Source organism: Salminus brasiliensis, chromosome 15 (genome assembly GCF_030463535.1).
Source record: "Salminus brasiliensis chromosome 15, fSalBra1.hap2, whole genome shotgun sequence".
Classification (NCBI taxonomy): domain Eukaryota; kingdom Metazoa; phylum Chordata; class Actinopteri; order Characiformes; family Bryconidae; genus Salminus; species Salminus brasiliensis.
Window position 1 is genome coordinate 27,423,937 of NC_132892.1, and position 18,876 is coordinate 27,442,812.

The window sequence follows — 18,876 nt, forward strand, 5'->3', positions numbered from 1 at the left end:
TTTTATGGCATCTCTAACATAAACCTGGATATTTTCTAAGCTCAGACATTCAAGTAACATATCGGATGGGGCAGCTTCCATTCACATTGTTGTACAGTCCCACCAATATGTGGAGTTAAATCAAAAATGAATAAAATGTTGGTTTAGATGTTTGTTTTGGGTCTTCATGCACACAACCAGTAAATGTCACCAGAATGTGGTGTTTTAAGCATGTTAAAGAGGTCAATCTTTTTTCTGATTTGTCAAATTTTCCCCAAATTTTGGCACTGCTGATTAGCCCACCCAAGAAGTAAGGGCTTAACACGTCTTCTCCAATACATACAAAGCGGTGGTTCTATGGTGGTCCCTTTCCATTGACAGATTGGATAGAAGGGGGCTAAAAAAGTGTTCAGCAACAGGCAAGCTACAATCAGTCACTGTAAACCTACAAAGTGCATCTAAAGGGGATCCTGAGCTCATATAGGAAAACCAGTGTAGAGCGCTGCCCCAGGGATTAGCTGTGACCTTTTATATCCACCTTAAACTGCAGTGTATGGAGTGTCAGGAATCTGTTACCCTGTAATGTGGGCCCAGGACCTTAGCAAAGATATGTCAGAGAGAAAGAGAGATAAGAGCAATAGATTGGGTAAGTACAGTCAATACCTGGGAGTTCAGTCGCTTTAGCTGGTGTTGTGTAATAGGAATAATAGGAACCATCATTGTGTAAGAGGAATAAGCCATTCTCAGCTGTGCTGTCCCACGGAGAACACTTTTTTTGAACAGAAGCACGAGGGCTGGAAAGGAATAAAAACATCTTGATGTAACAAGATGCATTATTCACACTACTTACTGCTGATGGATCATATGACTCCCTTGAGGAATTTTTGGAGGGTTTTTAAATCTGTATTTGCTTTGAAGAACATTTAAGGAAATGTTTTTAGAAGAAAAAGGTTCCTTGAAGGTTCCTCACAGTTTTAAACTGAGGAACCTCCAAAAGTTGTGGGATGGCAATTAAAGTTGCCCTGGTATGTCAACTGTACTTTCTTTGCCATACTTAAATAATAAGTATACATAGAGCTGGAAAACAGGCCAATTCCAAACCCCCAAAACTGTAATGTAACAGTCCGGACTCATCATATTTACACCTTCAAAACTAGAACAGTAAAGTGACAACAATTTTATGGTTTTGATACTGGAGAGCAGTTCATCACCTCCAGCTACTTATGGAAATATGGTTTGCCACATGAACCAGACCTTGAACAGAGAGTCTGATTTCAGAAATAAATAGAATGCCTAGAATTTTTACCTTAGTAATTAGTTCATGGGCATCCATCATAAATGTGAATGTTTGGATTGGATTTTACGCGTCTGGGTGCTGCATGTAGTGCTGTCGCTATCATGCATAAACGTATCAATGTGCGCATGCATGCTGTTTAAGGGACAGATCTGTTCACATTACAGACAGATACAGGTCACTTACATTTATGAATGTATAGGTCTGGTCCGCCAAATCCAACCCGAACAAAAAAAATCAGTAGAAATAAATTAGGCTTGTAACGTGAACTTGAATGTGACAAAGTATATTCCTTCTGAAACACATCCCTTAAACTAAGTAAGAGGTTGTTAATAAGCTGACTCTTTGAAGCAGGTGTGTTGGGAGTGGGGGCAGCACTAAAATGAGCAGGGCAGGGGTATTTCAGAAGCAGGGCTGGGAACTACTTAATTGGGAACTTCCTTAAGACTGGATAAATTACATCACCCAAAGGCAAATTTTCTGTCTAGAATTTATTGTAAACATTCTAATAAATAGAACCTCTGAATCAAGACAACGCACATTCATTCTGATTGATTTCCATGATACACCACATAGTGCTCCAAAGCAACTGCAGAACACAATTAGACCAAGTGCCCTATAATAAGAAAACACAAGCATTACTGAAGCACTGCTTTGAACATCATCTGACGCAAGCAGGGAAAAAGAAAAAGATGAAGCTAAACACAGAAATAAAAAGCAGCTTTGTCTGAGGACCAGCAGGACTGCAGCACGTAGGACTCGGGTTTAAAACAAAACAGAACAAACAGTCATTTCATTTTGTTTGTTTGCAGTGTGTGTTCACTGTACTCAGACAACGTCAGTCAACTTTTCCCTGCATTTCAAGGTCACAATACATGACATGTTGACTGAAATCACCTTTTTACCGCTGATCTCTGACCTGATTCTGGTTATATTAGGATTATGTGGTTTTAGATCAGCAAAAAGTAGCAGATCCAGATGAAGTTCAGCTTAGCTATGGTTAACTGGACCTATAGGACAGGTGGCTCACTTAAAGCACAATACTCCAGCATTTTATTTGCTGCATCTGTAACCTTATTATTGTAGACAATCAGTTTGATACTTTTGATTTAAAATACCCCCTTAAAAACTTCCCATTTCTCTCCCAATCTGATACTGCCAATCAACCCACCCGTTGATTGAGATACTCGGAGCAAAGTACCGGGTCCCCAGCTTCAACATACCAGCTAACAGACGTCTGGACTGGCCAACATCACCAAAGAGTGATAAGAGGAGAGAGCACGGACAATTAATGGCTAAACAGCATAGCACGGAATTCAAACTTCCCGGCCTTAGTGGCAGCACATTAGACCACTGAGCCACTTGGAGTCCTCCACCATGCACCGTTGTTACAAGTGAAAAAGTGTAGTTGATGAATTCTGATTTGGCAGATTTACAGAAGAACAGCCCACAAAAATGTTCAATAAAAAGAAGTTTCTTGTAAATGTCTGTTAACAGAATTCAGCAGCTGCTATTATATCATTTTTAACTTTTCTAATTATGGGGAAATGCAAAAAATACATATGCTGGAGTATTCCTTTGAGCTGTACACTAAATTAGCAGTAGTGCCAGATCTTCTTGGTGGAGCGCAGCACTGTCTTTTAACTGTATCTATGAACCGTAACCAGTTACCTGAACTACATTCCCACAATGGTTTCTCAAAGTACACCTTCCCTCAAATTATGTCCACATGGATTCCTACCGTGTATTGCAGAAGCAGATTGCTGAAATTGTGTTCTAGAATGTTCTAGAAGCAGATGTTACCAGAGCACACCCAACCAACAAATACCATCAAATGCTGAGCGCGATTGTTGGGAGACTCTAGAATGATCCCCTGACCCACCCTCACTCTGTTCTCCCACCAATTCACGGTGTTCTAGAATGCCCTCCCACCAATTGACACTGTTCTAGAATCTCCTCCCACCAATTCACGCTGTTCTAGAATGTCCTCCCACCAATTCACGCTGTTCTAGAATGTCCTCCCACCAATTCACGCTGTTCTAGAATGTCCTCCCACCAATTCACGCTGTTCTAGAATGTCCTCCCACCAATTCATGGTCTTCTAGAATGCCTTCCCACCAATTCACAGTGTTCTAGAATGCACTCCCACTAATTTACACTATATTTGAATGTCCTCCAACTAATTCATGCTGTAGTAAAATGTCCACCCACCAAGTCACACTGTTGTAGAACAGCGTGCTTTCATCAATCCACTGTTCTACAATGTTCTCTCACCAATTCATGCAGTATTAGAATGTTGAATGTCCTGAATGTAGAAGTAGAATGTCCTGTTCTTTCCCCCTCATTAACACAGATCTCTAATGTTCTCCCCCTGTCTGCACTGATTCATCTGCTTTGTGTTCTTTTTCAAAACTTTCTAAAACAGCCATTATCAGAATGCAGGTGTTTGTTGGGTCGGTACGCTCTGGTTGTAATGCTCTGGAACTTTCGGACTGTGTATGGTAGAACATCACTGCAGTGAGTCTGTTTACATTAGCTGTTAATGAGGAAAGAAAAATCCCTTCAGCTCTCATCGCTCCAAAGTGCCCATCAGTGGCTCCACAGCTGCCAGGAACGACACTTCAAACTCATGGTCGGAAAAGCGGGCGACGGATTGCCGCGCTCTTCGCCGAATGTCCAGACGTGCGTTGGCCGTCAGGCTGAGGATGCGCTCCATGGCCTCAGCATAGTTGTCCTCGTCATCAGCCAGAAAGCCTGTGGCACCTCCATCATATGGGACCACGATGTCCATCTTGGGCCCACCAGACTTATGGGCCAGGATGACCGTCCCAGCGGCCATGCACTCAACCACACCTGAGAGAAAGCAAGAGATAATTAGGATAATTAAGGGATATAACCAGACTCTAAAATGTCATTCTTTAGTTTGAGCTGCACCACTGTTTAAAACATTTACACTTTAGATGTTTGCTTACTCTGTGGACTAGTGAGGGATCAGTGAGGGAATACAAGACCTGGACCTTCAGTTCAGATCTCTCCAATCACAGAAAAAGTACAACAGAATGCTAGAAACTTTCAGACAGGGATTAAGCCTAGGCCTGGACTACATAGCTTTTTGACTGAACAAAACGTAGCCCTTGACAGGGCTTAATCCCTGCCTGGAAACCCTACATGCTTTAAAAGCTGACCAAGTATGTTTAGTTTAACATCATATCCCATCATTTCTCCATTACGCTAACTCTGTTTCTCAGAAAGAGGCTCTTATACAGTGTTTTTGAGACAAGTTGGATAAGTATCCCTTTTGTTACAAGATTTGCTTTCTTAATAAATGATTCTGAGAAGTGCTGCTGTTTTAAGATCAGTGTCTAAGACTAACATTGTTACTAACAGAGAAATAATCTTTTTCTAGGTCAGCAAACTGGCCCAGTTATCATTCAGGCCCTGAATGTACTGTCCTCTAAAGTTCAAATAATCCTGGGAACGGCAGGAATGTCCTGTGTATGCATTTGTAGCTAATGTTGCCTTGCGAAACAAGCTATTGAGCTGTTGAGCAGCGAATCAAAATGAGATAGGCTGGAAGTAAAAACTGTGTTGCCGCCATGCTAACAATATCTGGCATGTCTAACTCCAGATTGTTCAGCCTGACAGTGCGAATCAAGCATGTATACAGCTGTTTGATCGGGTGTACACTTTCTGTGTAGCAACAGATTTTTGAGCATGATGATACAAGTACACTGGCAACACCCCACCAACCACATGGGGCACCGCGAAAACCACTTGACAGCATCGTAGAAACCACATAAAATAACCTAGCAACTGCTATAACAACCATCAGGGACACCTTAGCAAACACCTGAGCAAATACCAAGCAACACCATAGCACCAACTTAGCAACAATCTAAAATATTATAGCAACCACCCTAGCAAACACAGAGAAACACCCAACAATACCCTAGCAACACCATTATACTCACCATAGCACTGACTTGGCAAGACTTAGCAAACACCTGGCATACCGTAGCAACATCTTAATTTAACCCTCGTCACCACATAGCAATGATCTGGCAATTACCAGGAAATGGAAACCACTTAAGCCCTGCAAGCATTTCTTGTTTAAAAAGAATACTGCACTGTATTTTGTGCACTACCTAGCAACGGTTACTATGAAAGTATGTATGCATAGATCTGTCAGCTGCAGTTCTCACCGATGCCAAAATGTTCGTTCCACATGGTGTGCAGACCGATGGTGGCTTCCACCAATTCCTTCTTCAGCTCCTCAAACGGAATGTTAAGTTTAAACTCCACTCTATCGGCCACGCCCAGCTCCTGGCACAGCCCCCTCAGCATCAGCACCCTGTCCTCGTCGTCCTGGTTCCGACATCCGCCAATCAGCACCAGTTTCACAGACTCCCTCCCTCCAGGCTCTGCACCCTTCTTGTCTAGAAGTTTGCGGAAGGCCCTGATCTGCAGCCGGTGGTCCTTCTCAGGACGAAACTGAGCCACTGACACCAGGGAGTGGCACTTCCGGTCTCTTTTCTGTTCCTCTTCTTCCTCCAGAGGAACGTCGAGGAATGCCTGGACATCACAAGGCGGGTAGACCACACTGGTGCGGTTGGGGGCACGCCACAGTGCCAAGATGTGGCCCAATGTCCAGGTGGAGTTGACCATGACCACGTCGCTGCAAGAGCCAGCCAGCCCATACAGCAGTGCGAAGGCACAGTAATAAATGACTTTAATGGCACTCAGCACGGGGTTATTGGTGATGAGGTCTGCATTGTTGAACCTACAGAGGAAACAGGAAAACCAGCTTGGAATTCTAATACACTTGATCTGTGTAATTTCACAGATTGCAAAAAATGAGTAAGAAGCTAAAAAGGGTTAAAAAATAAACAGATCCAATATTGCCCCCTATGATTCCTGTAGCATACTGCAGTCTGTCAGAATGACCATGTGGCTCATATAAATATTAAAGCCATACTGCCCCTTACACTTTTACAACATTACAGCCTGTCAAAATGACCGTGTGAATCATATAAGCATTATAGAGCCATGTCGCCCCCTAGGCTTCGTGTAGTGTATTGCAGTCTGTCAGAATGACATTCCCAAGAGAAATGATACTATATTTATTTGTAGCTCTTAATAATTACCTGGGGTTCCTCTCCCGGACCACAGAGAGCATGTCTGTGCTGATGGTGGGGTAGTGCACGTAGCTGCCCACTCTGCATCCACCCAGGTAGCGGAACACAGGCAGGGTGAAGGCGTAACCCATGGAGTCGATGTAGAGGTCTGGAGTGAAGGTCGTGAGTGCCTCCCAGCCCAAGAAGAGCGAGCCGATGCTTTGACCCAGCAGAGTGAAGTGCGGGTACAGGCTGGCCTCTACGAGGAAGCGATGTTTCAGGAAGACAAAGCGGACGGGCCGCGGCAGACGAATGTTGAAGCGCCGTCGAGCACCGTCAACAATCTGCTCTGCTGTCACACCCTGGTCTCCAGTATAGACAACAAAATCCACATCCTGATACCTGAGACAAAGCAAGGAATGAGGATAGTAAGGAATCAGTAAAACAGATAAAATGCCAAAGCTTAACTATATTTTATCTTCACAGTAACACAGTAAACGATTCTGCTGTTGTATTGTATATCACACAGCTAATGTGATTGTCAGACAGTTATCAAAATTTCAAAATGAATAAAAAAAAAATGTATGGTTTAATTGTTGTTAAAATGACCAGCAGGGGGCGTAGGTCTGCACTTTGTTCTACAAACACTGCATTTTTAGTATTTTAGCTGATTGTTGTTTTATTTTAAAATATGCTATACATATTACTGTTCAAAAGCACTGTATGCACTCACTTGTAATATTAATAATGATAATAATAATAATAACTTCTGTACCTATTCTGGAGGGCTCTTATAGCGCACCACAGCACTCTCTCTCCTCCACCTCCAGCGTTGCAGTACGGGTGGAAGAATGCCACGGCAGGCTTTCCATCTCGAGCTCTCTGTGCTTTCCTGTTAGCCTGGAGCCACGCCCGCACCCCCATGACCATCAGGAACAGCAAGCAAGTGAGAACGAGGCACAGGCAGAAGCATGGCAACAACAGAGACCACAGCAACCTGCGGAACACACACACACACACACACACACACACACACACACACACTTACTTGTTTACTTGTATTGATATTGGGATGTTACTGTTTTATATTATATATTTATAAAATTAGATCACAGTGTAACACAACATTTATTTTCAAAATGTTTATAAATATAATACAACAAGCAGTAGTACTGCCAATACAATATGACTTTCTGGAGCAGATAAACATGAACCTATTGGCACCATGCTGCCTAATACCAGGTGTGGGCTAGAGGGGTATAAAGCCCCCCAGCACTGAGCTGTGGAACTGTGCTCTCTGAAATGATGGATGGTGCTCCATCCAATACTTTTAAGATAACTTGGAAACTTGGGGATGAGGTGGAATGGAGATTAGGACCAACATCCTGACCTCACTAATGCTTGTGTCGCTAAATGCAGTCAAATCCTCACAGCACTGCTCCACCAAAACCTAGTAGAAAGCCTTCTTCCCTGGACAGTACAGACATTTACTCCAACAAAAGCAGGATAAACCCTTTTTATATCCTTGATTTTGAAAGAAATGAATGAACAGGTGTCCAAATACTTTTGTATTTTCCATACAGTGTATCTGCTATTGTGAACCAGAGAAACCAGAAGTCTCATTTTTTTTACTTTGACAGTTTGAATCTGGCAGATAAACAGATCTATAGAAATGCTGCAAAATGACTTGGAGTAAAATATATGTTTTACACTGACCTCCACTGAGAGTTAAGAGGGGTCCTGGTTATTCTAGAGATTCAGACAGCAAACTAAATCAATAGCTTACAGTGATCAAACTCTCAGAAAGGAAAACCTCTCATGTTACATATATCTATTACTGGTAATGGTATAGTTTGTTCTAACCAGGCCCAGAACCAGTGAAACCTGAAGTCCATTCATAGCAGCACATGAGAAGACAGGCGCCCATCCCTGTTACCTAACCAGAGAGCCGCAGACCTGCTCCTCAGTTCCCATAACAACCCTCGCTAATCTAGCGCTAACGTAAACTCGCTGGTCTCTGCTGGTCGTCTACAGTTAACAGAGCTCGTACCTGATTAAATCGCACAGGCAGAGGGACAGATGGTCGTGTCGAGACATCTTGGCTGAAAGTGACAACACAACATTTACAGCGCCTCTCCGGCCTCCGCCTACACCGCTCTTCTTCTCCTCGGGGTGACGGAGGAGCGACATTCAGACGTGCTTATCGCCACCTGGCGGGAGCCACAGTGTGAACCAGGACCAGGACCAGCCACAGTGTGAACCAGCTTTTTTGACAGTCTGCCCACATCAAGCTATACAATAAAAATCTACATTTAAACTTAACTAAACCTTAACTTAATGAAGTAAAGTGCAAAAGTGCAAAAGAAAAATAAAATAAAAATGAAGAAAATAAAAATAGAATAAGTTACATTTAAGTTAAAGAATAAAATATAAAAATATGAAAATATAGAAATATAAGCAAAAAAAAATACAGAATACAAATATACAAATATATATACAGAGATGAAATAGTGCGTGTCTGTGTGTGTGTGTGTGTATATATATATATACATATGTACATATTTATCTGTATGTGAGTGTATGTGTGAGTTAACAAACAGCAGTGCCAGCTAACCTTTACAGTTTTATTTGAGTGAGATTCAGTAATAGAGTTTCTAAATTTAAGATGCTGCAAAACAAAATGGGCAGATATTAAACAGAGGTAAAAAAAAAAAAAAAAAAACAAGAAAAAACATGTGATTTAATGCCATAAATATCTAAATGCTGGATAAACGCCATGGTAATAAACGATAGGGGGGCGAATCGCCATGGATGAATTAGCTAAATAACAGATTAGGGCTGTTAGTCCACGTTAATGGAGGCAGACTTAAAGGACACTCATCACCCCATTTCTTTCATTTTTTCTCTATAATGACACTGATTGGCTGACTGGCAACAACGTGACCTAATTATGTGCCTGGCTGGTTATAGGATGTGGACTCCTAAGAGCTATAAATCAGTAGAATATTCTCATTTTAGATGTACCCTTTTGAATGGAGCAGTACTTGGGCTGCGACTGATGACGTTTCACAAGTCCACAAGAACACAAATACATTGAGAATCGACCTAAGTCCTTATGGGCAAGTCTGTTCACTCTGTTCAATCTTTGTATTGCCATGGGACAGTTATTTCCAGTCATATGAGACTGGGGAGAGACCAAAATACTGAAAACTTAAGGTCAAATTACAGTTTCAAAACTGTAATATGTGATTTTGCGGCTTGTACAGGCAACTGCGCCCAGTAATACGCAGCATTATGCAGTTCTGCTGAGAGGTCTTGTGCAGCGTTCCGGCCTGGAGTGGTAATGGCAGAACTCCCTATTACAGTCAGTGGAGCCTCAACATGCTTTTGAAGCTGCTATTTTGTGGTAAATTTGAAATATAAAATAATGTTTACTTAAATATACATATATCAAGTTAAAGAATCACATTTATTGGGGTTAAATCTCATATATGAAAATATAAAAGCTTGTATGCAGAACTAGATAAACTCATGGCCAATGCAAACATGAACTCTACAAGCACAAACTGTACGACAGTTTGGTTGGGAACCATCGGTCCATAACAACAAGTACAAACTACACAAATTATGGGTGTATGAAAAGTACAAACTGTAAGTACACACAAAAGTTCACACTGGGCTATGCAGAAGTACAATGAAAAAGCGCAAACTATTAATTTACATAGACATACTAACATACATACATACATACATACACACCTTTAAATAAATACAAACTGTAGGCCCTGTTTGCCCCATATGATGATGAACAATAAATAAAAATAAAAATAAAAATAATAATAAAATATACTTATAAAATAATAATAAAATACATTAGGCCATTTAACTTTTCTCTTTGTATCGTGAGTCAGGATTTACTCTTTGCAGCAACAAAACATTATTAAATAGGTTATTTTTATAGACAAATGAAATATAACAGTGCATAACACTGTGGTTATCTAGCAATAACATCTCTTTAGGCTTTGTTTTCTAAATGTATATTGTCCAGAAGAAATTAAGACTTTAAAACACATACTACAGAAGTTTCTACTGGTTTGGAAAGCATGTTTATCTTGTAGCTAAAGTCAACAGTTCCAAATCAATCATGTTCATCTCCTTGCTGTTGCACAAGGGTGTTATGGTCCAACAGACCAAAGATGAGGTCTCTTATTTTTTTAGCCTTTTTAATTTGTTTCTACAACATTATAAAGAGAAGTGACTGCAGACAGGACAGCACAGAACAGTAAGTTCAGCTTTTAACATGCTCTTTCTCCTGCCAGTGTGCCAATCACACTTGTCGGAAACAGTTTAGTGTACCATATTCAACCCTACGTATTATTTATTCAAACCTTAAAAATGTAGGCATAATGTTGTTGATTGTAGCCGACATTGTTGAGTTAAGTCAAAAGTCATGAGTACTTTATTCACTGTGAAAAAGAATGGACACATGCAGATTTGCTGGTCGTTTAATGGGCAAGGTTCAGGTAGAGAACATAGACCACACACAGTCTGTGGGCATTTATGATGTAAAATGCATAAACAACCAAAGCTTTTCTTCACCTTCTGCCCCAAACAGTGATAAAGTTCTGTCCATCAAAGCTGTAACCGAAGAACAAGTCAATGTTCTGAAGAACATATCCAAAAATAACCAGGTATGTGAACACCTCCCACCTGGGAGCATTTGTTTATTTTTGTTTATGGCTTGCCTGCACATCATTACTGTCATGGGAATACCTTGTATCTCCATTGTATGTCGTTTTTAACTTTTTGACATAATGTGAATCTGGCTGTTGATCTTTATGCTGTGTCAAGATTTCATGATGAATGAACCAATAGAAATGCTCCAAAATAACTTTTCTGAGATTTTATAGCTGCCATTTTGGAGATACAAGGTTTGTTTGTGAGGGCAACAATTTTGATTTACAGTTGCCATAGGAATGATTCAACCTCCACTGCGAATTAGGGTCATTAGCAAACTTTACAAACTTTCAGCTGTTTGAAATAAACCAATCCAACACGACCAATTTAAATATCTCAACACATCTAATAGAACCACTGATCCATAGGCCCCAAAAGGTTCCTGGATCCTGCTCTGTGGAGCAATGAAACAATAAAAACTGGGACTTTTCAGGCCTATGAATCAGTGGTATGTCTAGAAGAGGAGGAATGAAGCGTATGTTGAAAAGAACAGCCTGTCTACAATGAAGCATGGGGCTCTACTTTGCTTCCTCTGGCACTGGAAACCTATCAGGAAATCCTTGGAGAAAGCATAATGCCTTCTGTGAGGAAGCTGAATTTTGGGTGCCATTGGAGCCTCCAACAGGACAATGATCCCAAGCATTGCAAGGCTTGGTTTCAGAGGAAGTTCTGGAAGGGTCCGGAGTGGCCGTCACAGTCACCTGACTTGAACCCTATAGCAAAATCTTTGGTTGTATTAAAAGAAGGCAGTTGCTGCAGCAAACCCTAAATATTAGTAGAGGCCACTGCCCATGAGGACTGGGCTAAGATTCCTTAGGAACGGCTGTGTATCACATTTGCAGCAGGTCATTACATAAAAAATAAAGGCTCTTTACTAAGTACTAAAGATGGTTGTCATGAAGGTTCCCCATCCCTGCTCTAAAGTAAAAATAAGACGTGTGTTTTTTAATAATTTCACTTATCAAACTATATTTGACTTGGTTTGAAAAGGAATATAATTAGTAACATAAACATAACTGCACATAACTGATTGTTGATGATCATTTATGATAGTGTAGCAATAATATGAGATGATATGAGATCACATGGGTCACTGGTTTCTTCCCAGTTTGACACTGAACGTGACACGTCCTTAAAAACGTGACATTGGAAGCTAAACAGACATTTATTATAAGCAGTATAAGTTGTGTGAAAACTGCTGAGGTCGTGTCTAATCAACCTTTACCCTACATCAGACCGTGCTGTGGCAGCCGGCTTCTTACAGTCACATCACAACAAAAACAGAGGTCCATCTGTACATATATTCGGGCAGTGTGAAGCATGTCGTCAACCTGCTGGACACACATAAGATCACCTACAGGTACGGCAAGACACACTCAGGCACTCACTACACACAAGGAATGCTTCTCAAAATGCTACCATGACCAAAAGTATATGGAAGTGGCAGGGGAACAGTTGGCTCTTTTAAACAAATCATGAGAAGCTTTCTGTAACGGCCACTGATTTTAGTGTTTGAATGAATATACAAGGAGATGCAACACAAAGACTGCTCAGTGTTGCTGTACTGCTGTATGTTTTATTCATCTGCAACCACTTGACACATTTCAGTCAATTCAGTGTAATCTCAAGGTTCATGTAGGCTGGTTTTTATCTTCATTCAGACTAGTAAAGGTTCCCCATGTTGGATCTCAGACATAATGTGGTCTTTCTACAGCGTTATGCTGGAAAACGCACAGGAGCTGATCGAGAAACAAACCAAAAATGAAACATCCGACCCTCGAAGTGGTGGCATGAATATGGAGAGATATCTCTCTTTAGAAGATGTAAGACTTTCAATTCTTCTTCACACTTCACCACTTCTTCACCACCAAAACATTCCAGTTAGCCCAGGGGTGCACAAGTCCAAGTCCTGAAGGGCCAATTTCCAGCAAAGTTTGGTTCAAGTTCAATCAAGAATGTTTGAGCAGAGCAACTACCAAACTTTGCCGGAGCCTGGCCCTCCAGGACTGGAGCTGTGCACCCCTAAGTTAGCTATCAGCCGCTAGATTATACCACTGGGAGGTTGTTTTTTTTTTAGCTCTGACTGTCATTCCATCTTTTTACAGATCTATTACTCGTTAAATAAAACAGCTCAGGAACATCCAGAGATGGTGAAAATGATGTTAATTGGGTCATCATTTGAGAAACGTCCTCTTTATGTTCTGAAGGTAAATGTTAGCATAAAGCATGTTCACGACTATGTAATGTATAAAGCAGCTTTTGGACTATTGGTAACATTAAGGGTTTTTTTTAGTAAATGAATGAATCCTTTATCTTGTCATTTTAGCAGCATCACACCAGTGAGCTGGAATTTAATCCTATTATTTGATTTTTAAATGTTAGCTTGTCCACTTTTTATGTTAAAATTGTATTCATTACCTTTAGTTTTATTTGATATGTCCCCTTCTGAATTTCTTATCCCCAATTTAATGTAAAAATGTATCCCCTTGTTTATGTAATTTCTTTTATTTATTTATTTAACTTGATTAAACCCAAATTTAATTTTTTCAATCCCTTTAAGTTATAAATATTTGGCTGCATTAAAAATTTGAGTTGCTCTCGGTGTATTTCCAAATGAAAATAAAGAATAGTTTATTGATTGATTAATTGATTGATTTAAAGATGGGCTTTTTTTATTTAGCTGTGCAGTGGTACGCAGTCAATCAGTTCCCAGAACTGTTCGTTGTGTTTGATTGCATCTCTTTTTATTTGTTTGTTTGTGGTGTAGTTGTCCGGGAAACGGGCTGCAGTGAATAAAGCCATGTGGATAGACTGTGGAATCCATGCCAGAGAATGGATCTCTCCAGCATTTTGTCTCTTTTTCATCAGATATGTACGAGCCTAAGCCCTATGTTGGTATCGCAAATATAATCCATATATAATGTTCATATTAGGAGGTGCACAGGTCGGTAATAAATTCAACAATCAGCGAAAGGTTTGTAGGTAAAATAAAATGCTCAGAATTGGACCTTTTGCCCCCAGGTCCTGACCTATTACAACCAATACAGTGACATCACAAGCATGCTGAACAAGATGGACATTTATGTCTTGCCTGTCATGAATCCGGATGGTTATGAGTACACATGGAAGAGAGTAAGTAGTTCATGACCTTGTCTAATCTATAATATCATATACTGATATGTTTTCAGTGGAAATTTGAGATCACATTCTGAATTTCAGCTGTTTAAGAAGCATTCCTTAAGATAAATGAATGAATTCCTAATGAATAAATGTATTAATTAACAAATAATAAAGAAACATTTGCCCTGTCCAGTGATTTTTGAGTGTTAGACTGAGATGTGTGTATGTATGTAAAGTCACCAAAGGCTTTGACACTTTCCCAGAAGGACATGAGGGGGAAATGGAATGTTTTTTTTTCTATAATGGGGAAACCAATCTGCCTATGATATAATCATCTCGAGATATTTATAATTATATACACTGAAGCATTATCTACTCTGCCCTGTAGATGGCACCAACATGCCATTCACTATAGTCTAGAGATAATTATCTTAAAAATACTATTTTAAATAATTTAGCTAATTTCCCAGGCAGGAAGCGTTTTGAAGCGTCTATTAAGAACCAAGACAACTCATAGAACCACTTGGATGCTTTCATTTTTTTTTTTTTTTTTTACAGATTGGTGGAAATCCTCTTGTAGATGGTTCTTTATTGCAGTTCTACATAGCACCAAACATGGTTCATTACAAGTCAAAGAACCCCTTTTAGTACTATATCAAACCCTGTTAGTGTGAAGGCTACATAAGCTCCAAAATGCACAATATTTGATAAATGATGATTTTATTTTTTTTTGTTTCTAGTGAAATAGGTTGTTGGGAGTCAGCTTTACACACAATCTGACTCCCTCATCACTATTAGAGACATTATGTGTATTTGATGTGTTTCATGGATTTTTATTACAAATTAATGTGTATTATGTGTGTGTGTATGTGTTTAGGAAATCAACTCAAATATTGAATAGTTATTATTGCACCATTAAGCGTTACTAGCACTTCTCCCATTTCATTTACCTCTGAGCAGGACCGCATGTGGAGGAAGAACCGGTCTGTGAAGGAGGGCAGCGACTGTGTTGGAGTTGACCTGAACAGAAACTTTGATGCTAAGTGGTGCAGTGAGTGAAAAAAAAATCTGTTACCATGAAACCAGTACTTCACACACACACACACACACACACACACACACACAAACATATATTATAGTACTATTTTAGGTACTCTTTTAGGTTTTGTTGTAATCAAAGATTTTTTGAAACATATGGGTCAGTTTAAAGACAATGACCCATATCTTTATGAGGCTGATGTAGCTAACAAGTAATGGATGTATATACCCATACATTAGCATTCCTAAATCATCACACCCTTACTTCAAACTGTGTCAAATCTAATGCTTAATTAACAAGGTTTGACAGTTTGCCATGTATAGCAATGGACAAAAATATAGGCATCAGGCTTCATGATGCTAGCCAAGCAATGTAGGTTTCTGTGGAACCACATAAGCACATCTATATGAGATGCCTTTACAAGCACATGTGGTTTGAGGCAAGTGTGTAAGGATTGGTGACAAATCTGGTGACTCATTAGCTTAGTTGGCCTTGTAGCAAACCTAAAGAAATAAAATTTGGACTGTCTTTCCCTTTGATCATCTTGGTTTCTTGGTTGCAGCAAGGGTAAAATTGTGTAAATCTGATTAGCATTAAACCATCACTTTAAATGGCAACCTCACGCACAGTGTTTAATTTCAAATCCCTGACTCTCTCCCCTCCTAAAATATGCTCCACTTTGAAGCGGAGGGGGCCTCCAGTTTTCCCTGTTCTGAAATATACTGCGGACAGTTCCCAGAATCCGAGCCAGAGGTGGAGGCCGTAGCCAAATTCCTCCGCTCCAAACAGGACAGTGTCAAACTCTACTTCACCATCCATTCTTACTCTCAGATGCTGCTGTTCCCTTACTCCTACACCTATGATCAGGCCCACAACCACGCTGAGCTGGTGAGTGCTGACTCTTTAACACTGATCTACCATAAGGCTGGGCAATAAAAAAAAATATTGCCATATTTAAGGATATTGAAATAATAAGATAATATAGTGTCACCCTCACACAACACTTTTTCTATGCTATACTGTCCGTACCCTATATTATTCTTAAACTATACTATGCTTATACTATACTGCCCTTACACCACACCATTCCTATACTATACTGTCATCCTATATTATTCTTATACTATACTATACTATACTTTTACTATACTGCCATTACACTACACTATTTCTATACTATTTGTACACTATACTACGCTTACACTCTACTATCTGTTCTAGAGGTTTATTCTATCAGTTTGTTTAACTCTCGTCTATTCTTTGGGTCTTTTATATTCTGTTCTATTCTATAGGTTTATTCAACATGCATGTGTGTGTGTTTTCACAGCTTGATCTTGCACAGGATGCAGCCACAAAAATACGAAGATTTTATGGGCAAGTGTATCGGTTTGGTGCAGGAGCAAAAACCATATGTAAGCTTGATCCAGTTCAGCAAACTACATCCAGCTCTGTGCTAGATTGCTTGGAGTGCTAGATACCAGTTTGCTAAGTATTCAAGCTGCGTAGACCTTTTACAATAGTATAGTAATAGTATAATCTAATAGAATAGTCTAATAGAATAGAGTCTAAAAGAATAGAGTCTAATATAAATGTCTAATAGTATAGAGTCTAAAAGAACAGAGTCTAATAGAATAGAGTCTAATAGAATAGAGTCTAAAAGAACAGAGTCTAATAGAATAGAGTCTAAAAGAATGGAGTCTAATAGAAATGTCTAATAGAATAGAGTCTAAAAGAACAGAGTCTAATAGAATAGAGTCTAAAAGAATAGAGTCTAATAGAAATGTCTAATAGAATAGAGTCTAAAAGAACAGTCTAATAGAATAGAGTCTAAAAGAATAGAGTCTAAAAGAATAGAGTCTAATAGAATAGAGTCTAAAAGAATAGAGTCTAATAGAATAGAGTCTAAAAGAATAGAGTCTAATAGAATAGTCTAAAAGAATAGAGTCTAATAGAATAGAGTCTAATAGAATAGTCTAAAAGAACAGAGTCTAATAGAATAGAGTCTAAAAGAATAGAGTCTAATAGAAATGTCTAATAGAATAGAGTCTAATAGAAATGTCTAATAGAATAGAGTCTAAAAGAACAGTCTAATAGAATAGAGTCTAAAAGAACAGAGTCTAATAGAATAGAGTCTAATAGAATAGTCTAAAAGAACAGAGTCTAATAGAATAGAGTCTAAAAGAATAGAGTCTAATAGAAATGTCTAATAGAATAGAGTCTAAAAGAACAGTCTAATAGAATAGAGTCTAAAAGAATAGAGTCTAAAAGAACAGAGTCTAATAGAATAGAGTCTAAAAGAACAGAGTCTAATAGAATAGAGTCTAATAGAATAGTCTAAAAGAATAGAGTCTAATAGAATAGAGTCTAAAAGAATAGAGTCTAATAGAATAGTCTAAAAGAATAGAGTCTAATAGAATAGTCTAAAAGAATAGAGTCTAATAGAATAGTCTAAAAGAATAGAGTCTAATAGAATAGTCTAAAAGAATAGAGTCTAATAGAATAGAGTCTAATAGAATAGAGTCTAATGGAATAGAACAGACCTGCTGTGACTTCCTCTGCGTCACTTTTCTGTTTCAGATTTAGCTCCTGGAGGTTCGGATGACTGGGCCTACAGCCAAGGGATTCAATACTCATTTACCTTTGAGCTCCAAGACCGCGGAAGGTATGGCTTCCTCCTCCCACCGGAATTGATCTCCAGCGCCTGCAACGATGCACTTCTGGCTCTAAAGACCATAACCCTGCGAGTTCTACCCAAACTTCAATGAGTCTTCGCTTTGTTCAGAAAAGGCTCCATGTTGTACCATGTCTGTGATTTGTGCAATCAGGCCCGTGTGATTGATAGCGTCTATGGGCCTTTAGTTGGCCATAATGACTGTGAGATATTTCTTATTACTCTCTGAGCTATAGGGCTAAAAATTATAACATTCATAAAAATGACATTACAAAATACAGGCCTTCGTTTCTCATGCTTGTGTGTTGTATCTGATGCATCAGACACAGTTCATTCACTTTAGATGCCAGTTCTGTGTCTCTCAGCTTGAAGGGGAAGGGGCTCAAAAAGCAGTAAAGGGAAATACACTCCTCACCTGTAGAGGGAGCCCAAGAACAGAATTCTACTAATGCATAATGCTGCTAATTAAAACAAGTACAGCAGCCCATCTGTCGTTATGCACATCCTCAGACCTTCAGCAGAGCTTACTTTCTTCAATCGTCACCTCAGAGCTCTGAACTACTAACTTATTTCCCCCTCCTGTGGTCTGAGTGGCTAGTTGAATGTCCCTATTGGCTAGTTGAATGTTGAGATGTGATATATATTACCGTCTACATAAAACAATAATTTATACTCTACACATATTTTGTATTAATTTAATGACAACATATTTCACATTGTAAGTCAACTACATTTTGCTGGTATTTTTATATTTTCTAATACCAAGTAAAACTAATTTGTGTGTGTAAATTGTAAACATTTGGACTATCGTGTACATCGTCAAAAAAAAATTATATATATAAATTTTGCTGGTATTTTTATATTTTCTAATACCAAGTAAAACTAATATATATGTAATATATATATATGTAATATATATATA

The 18,876-nt window shown here is 39.2% G+C and overlaps 2 protein-coding genes across 2 annotated transcripts; one reads left to right on the top strand and one right to left on the bottom strand.

The window, feature by feature from the left end:
- Positions 1-1,749: 1,749 nt before the first annotated feature.
- On the bottom strand, positions 1,750-8,551 carry alg11 (ALG11 alpha-1,2-mannosyltransferase). Its single transcript, XM_072657037.1, has 5 exons — positions 8,438-8,551; positions 7,163-7,384; positions 6,418-6,789; positions 5,476-6,053; positions 1,750-4,126 (listed from the first exon to the last, which is right to left on the bottom strand). Exons 1-5 carry the CDS (start codon positions 8,482-8,484, stop codon positions 3,843-3,845), a joined length of 1,503 nt encoding a protein of 500 aa, XP_072513138.1. The 5' UTR covers positions 8,485-8,551; the 3' UTR covers positions 1,750-3,842.
- Positions 8,552-10,583: 2,032 nt separating this feature from the next.
- Positions 10,584-18,048, top strand: cpb2 (carboxypeptidase B2 (plasma)). The gene is made up of 11 exons (XM_072657421.1): positions 10,584-10,669; positions 11,003-11,078; positions 12,360-12,484; positions 12,839-12,947; positions 13,230-13,331; positions 13,892-13,996; positions 14,146-14,256; positions 15,205-15,295; positions 15,969-16,171; positions 16,611-16,695; positions 17,861-18,048. The coding sequence occupies exons 1-11, from the start codon at positions 10,584-10,586 to the stop codon at positions 18,046-18,048; spliced, it is 1,281 nt and encodes a 426-aa protein (XP_072513522.1).
- Positions 18,049-18,876: the final 828 nt, after the last annotated feature.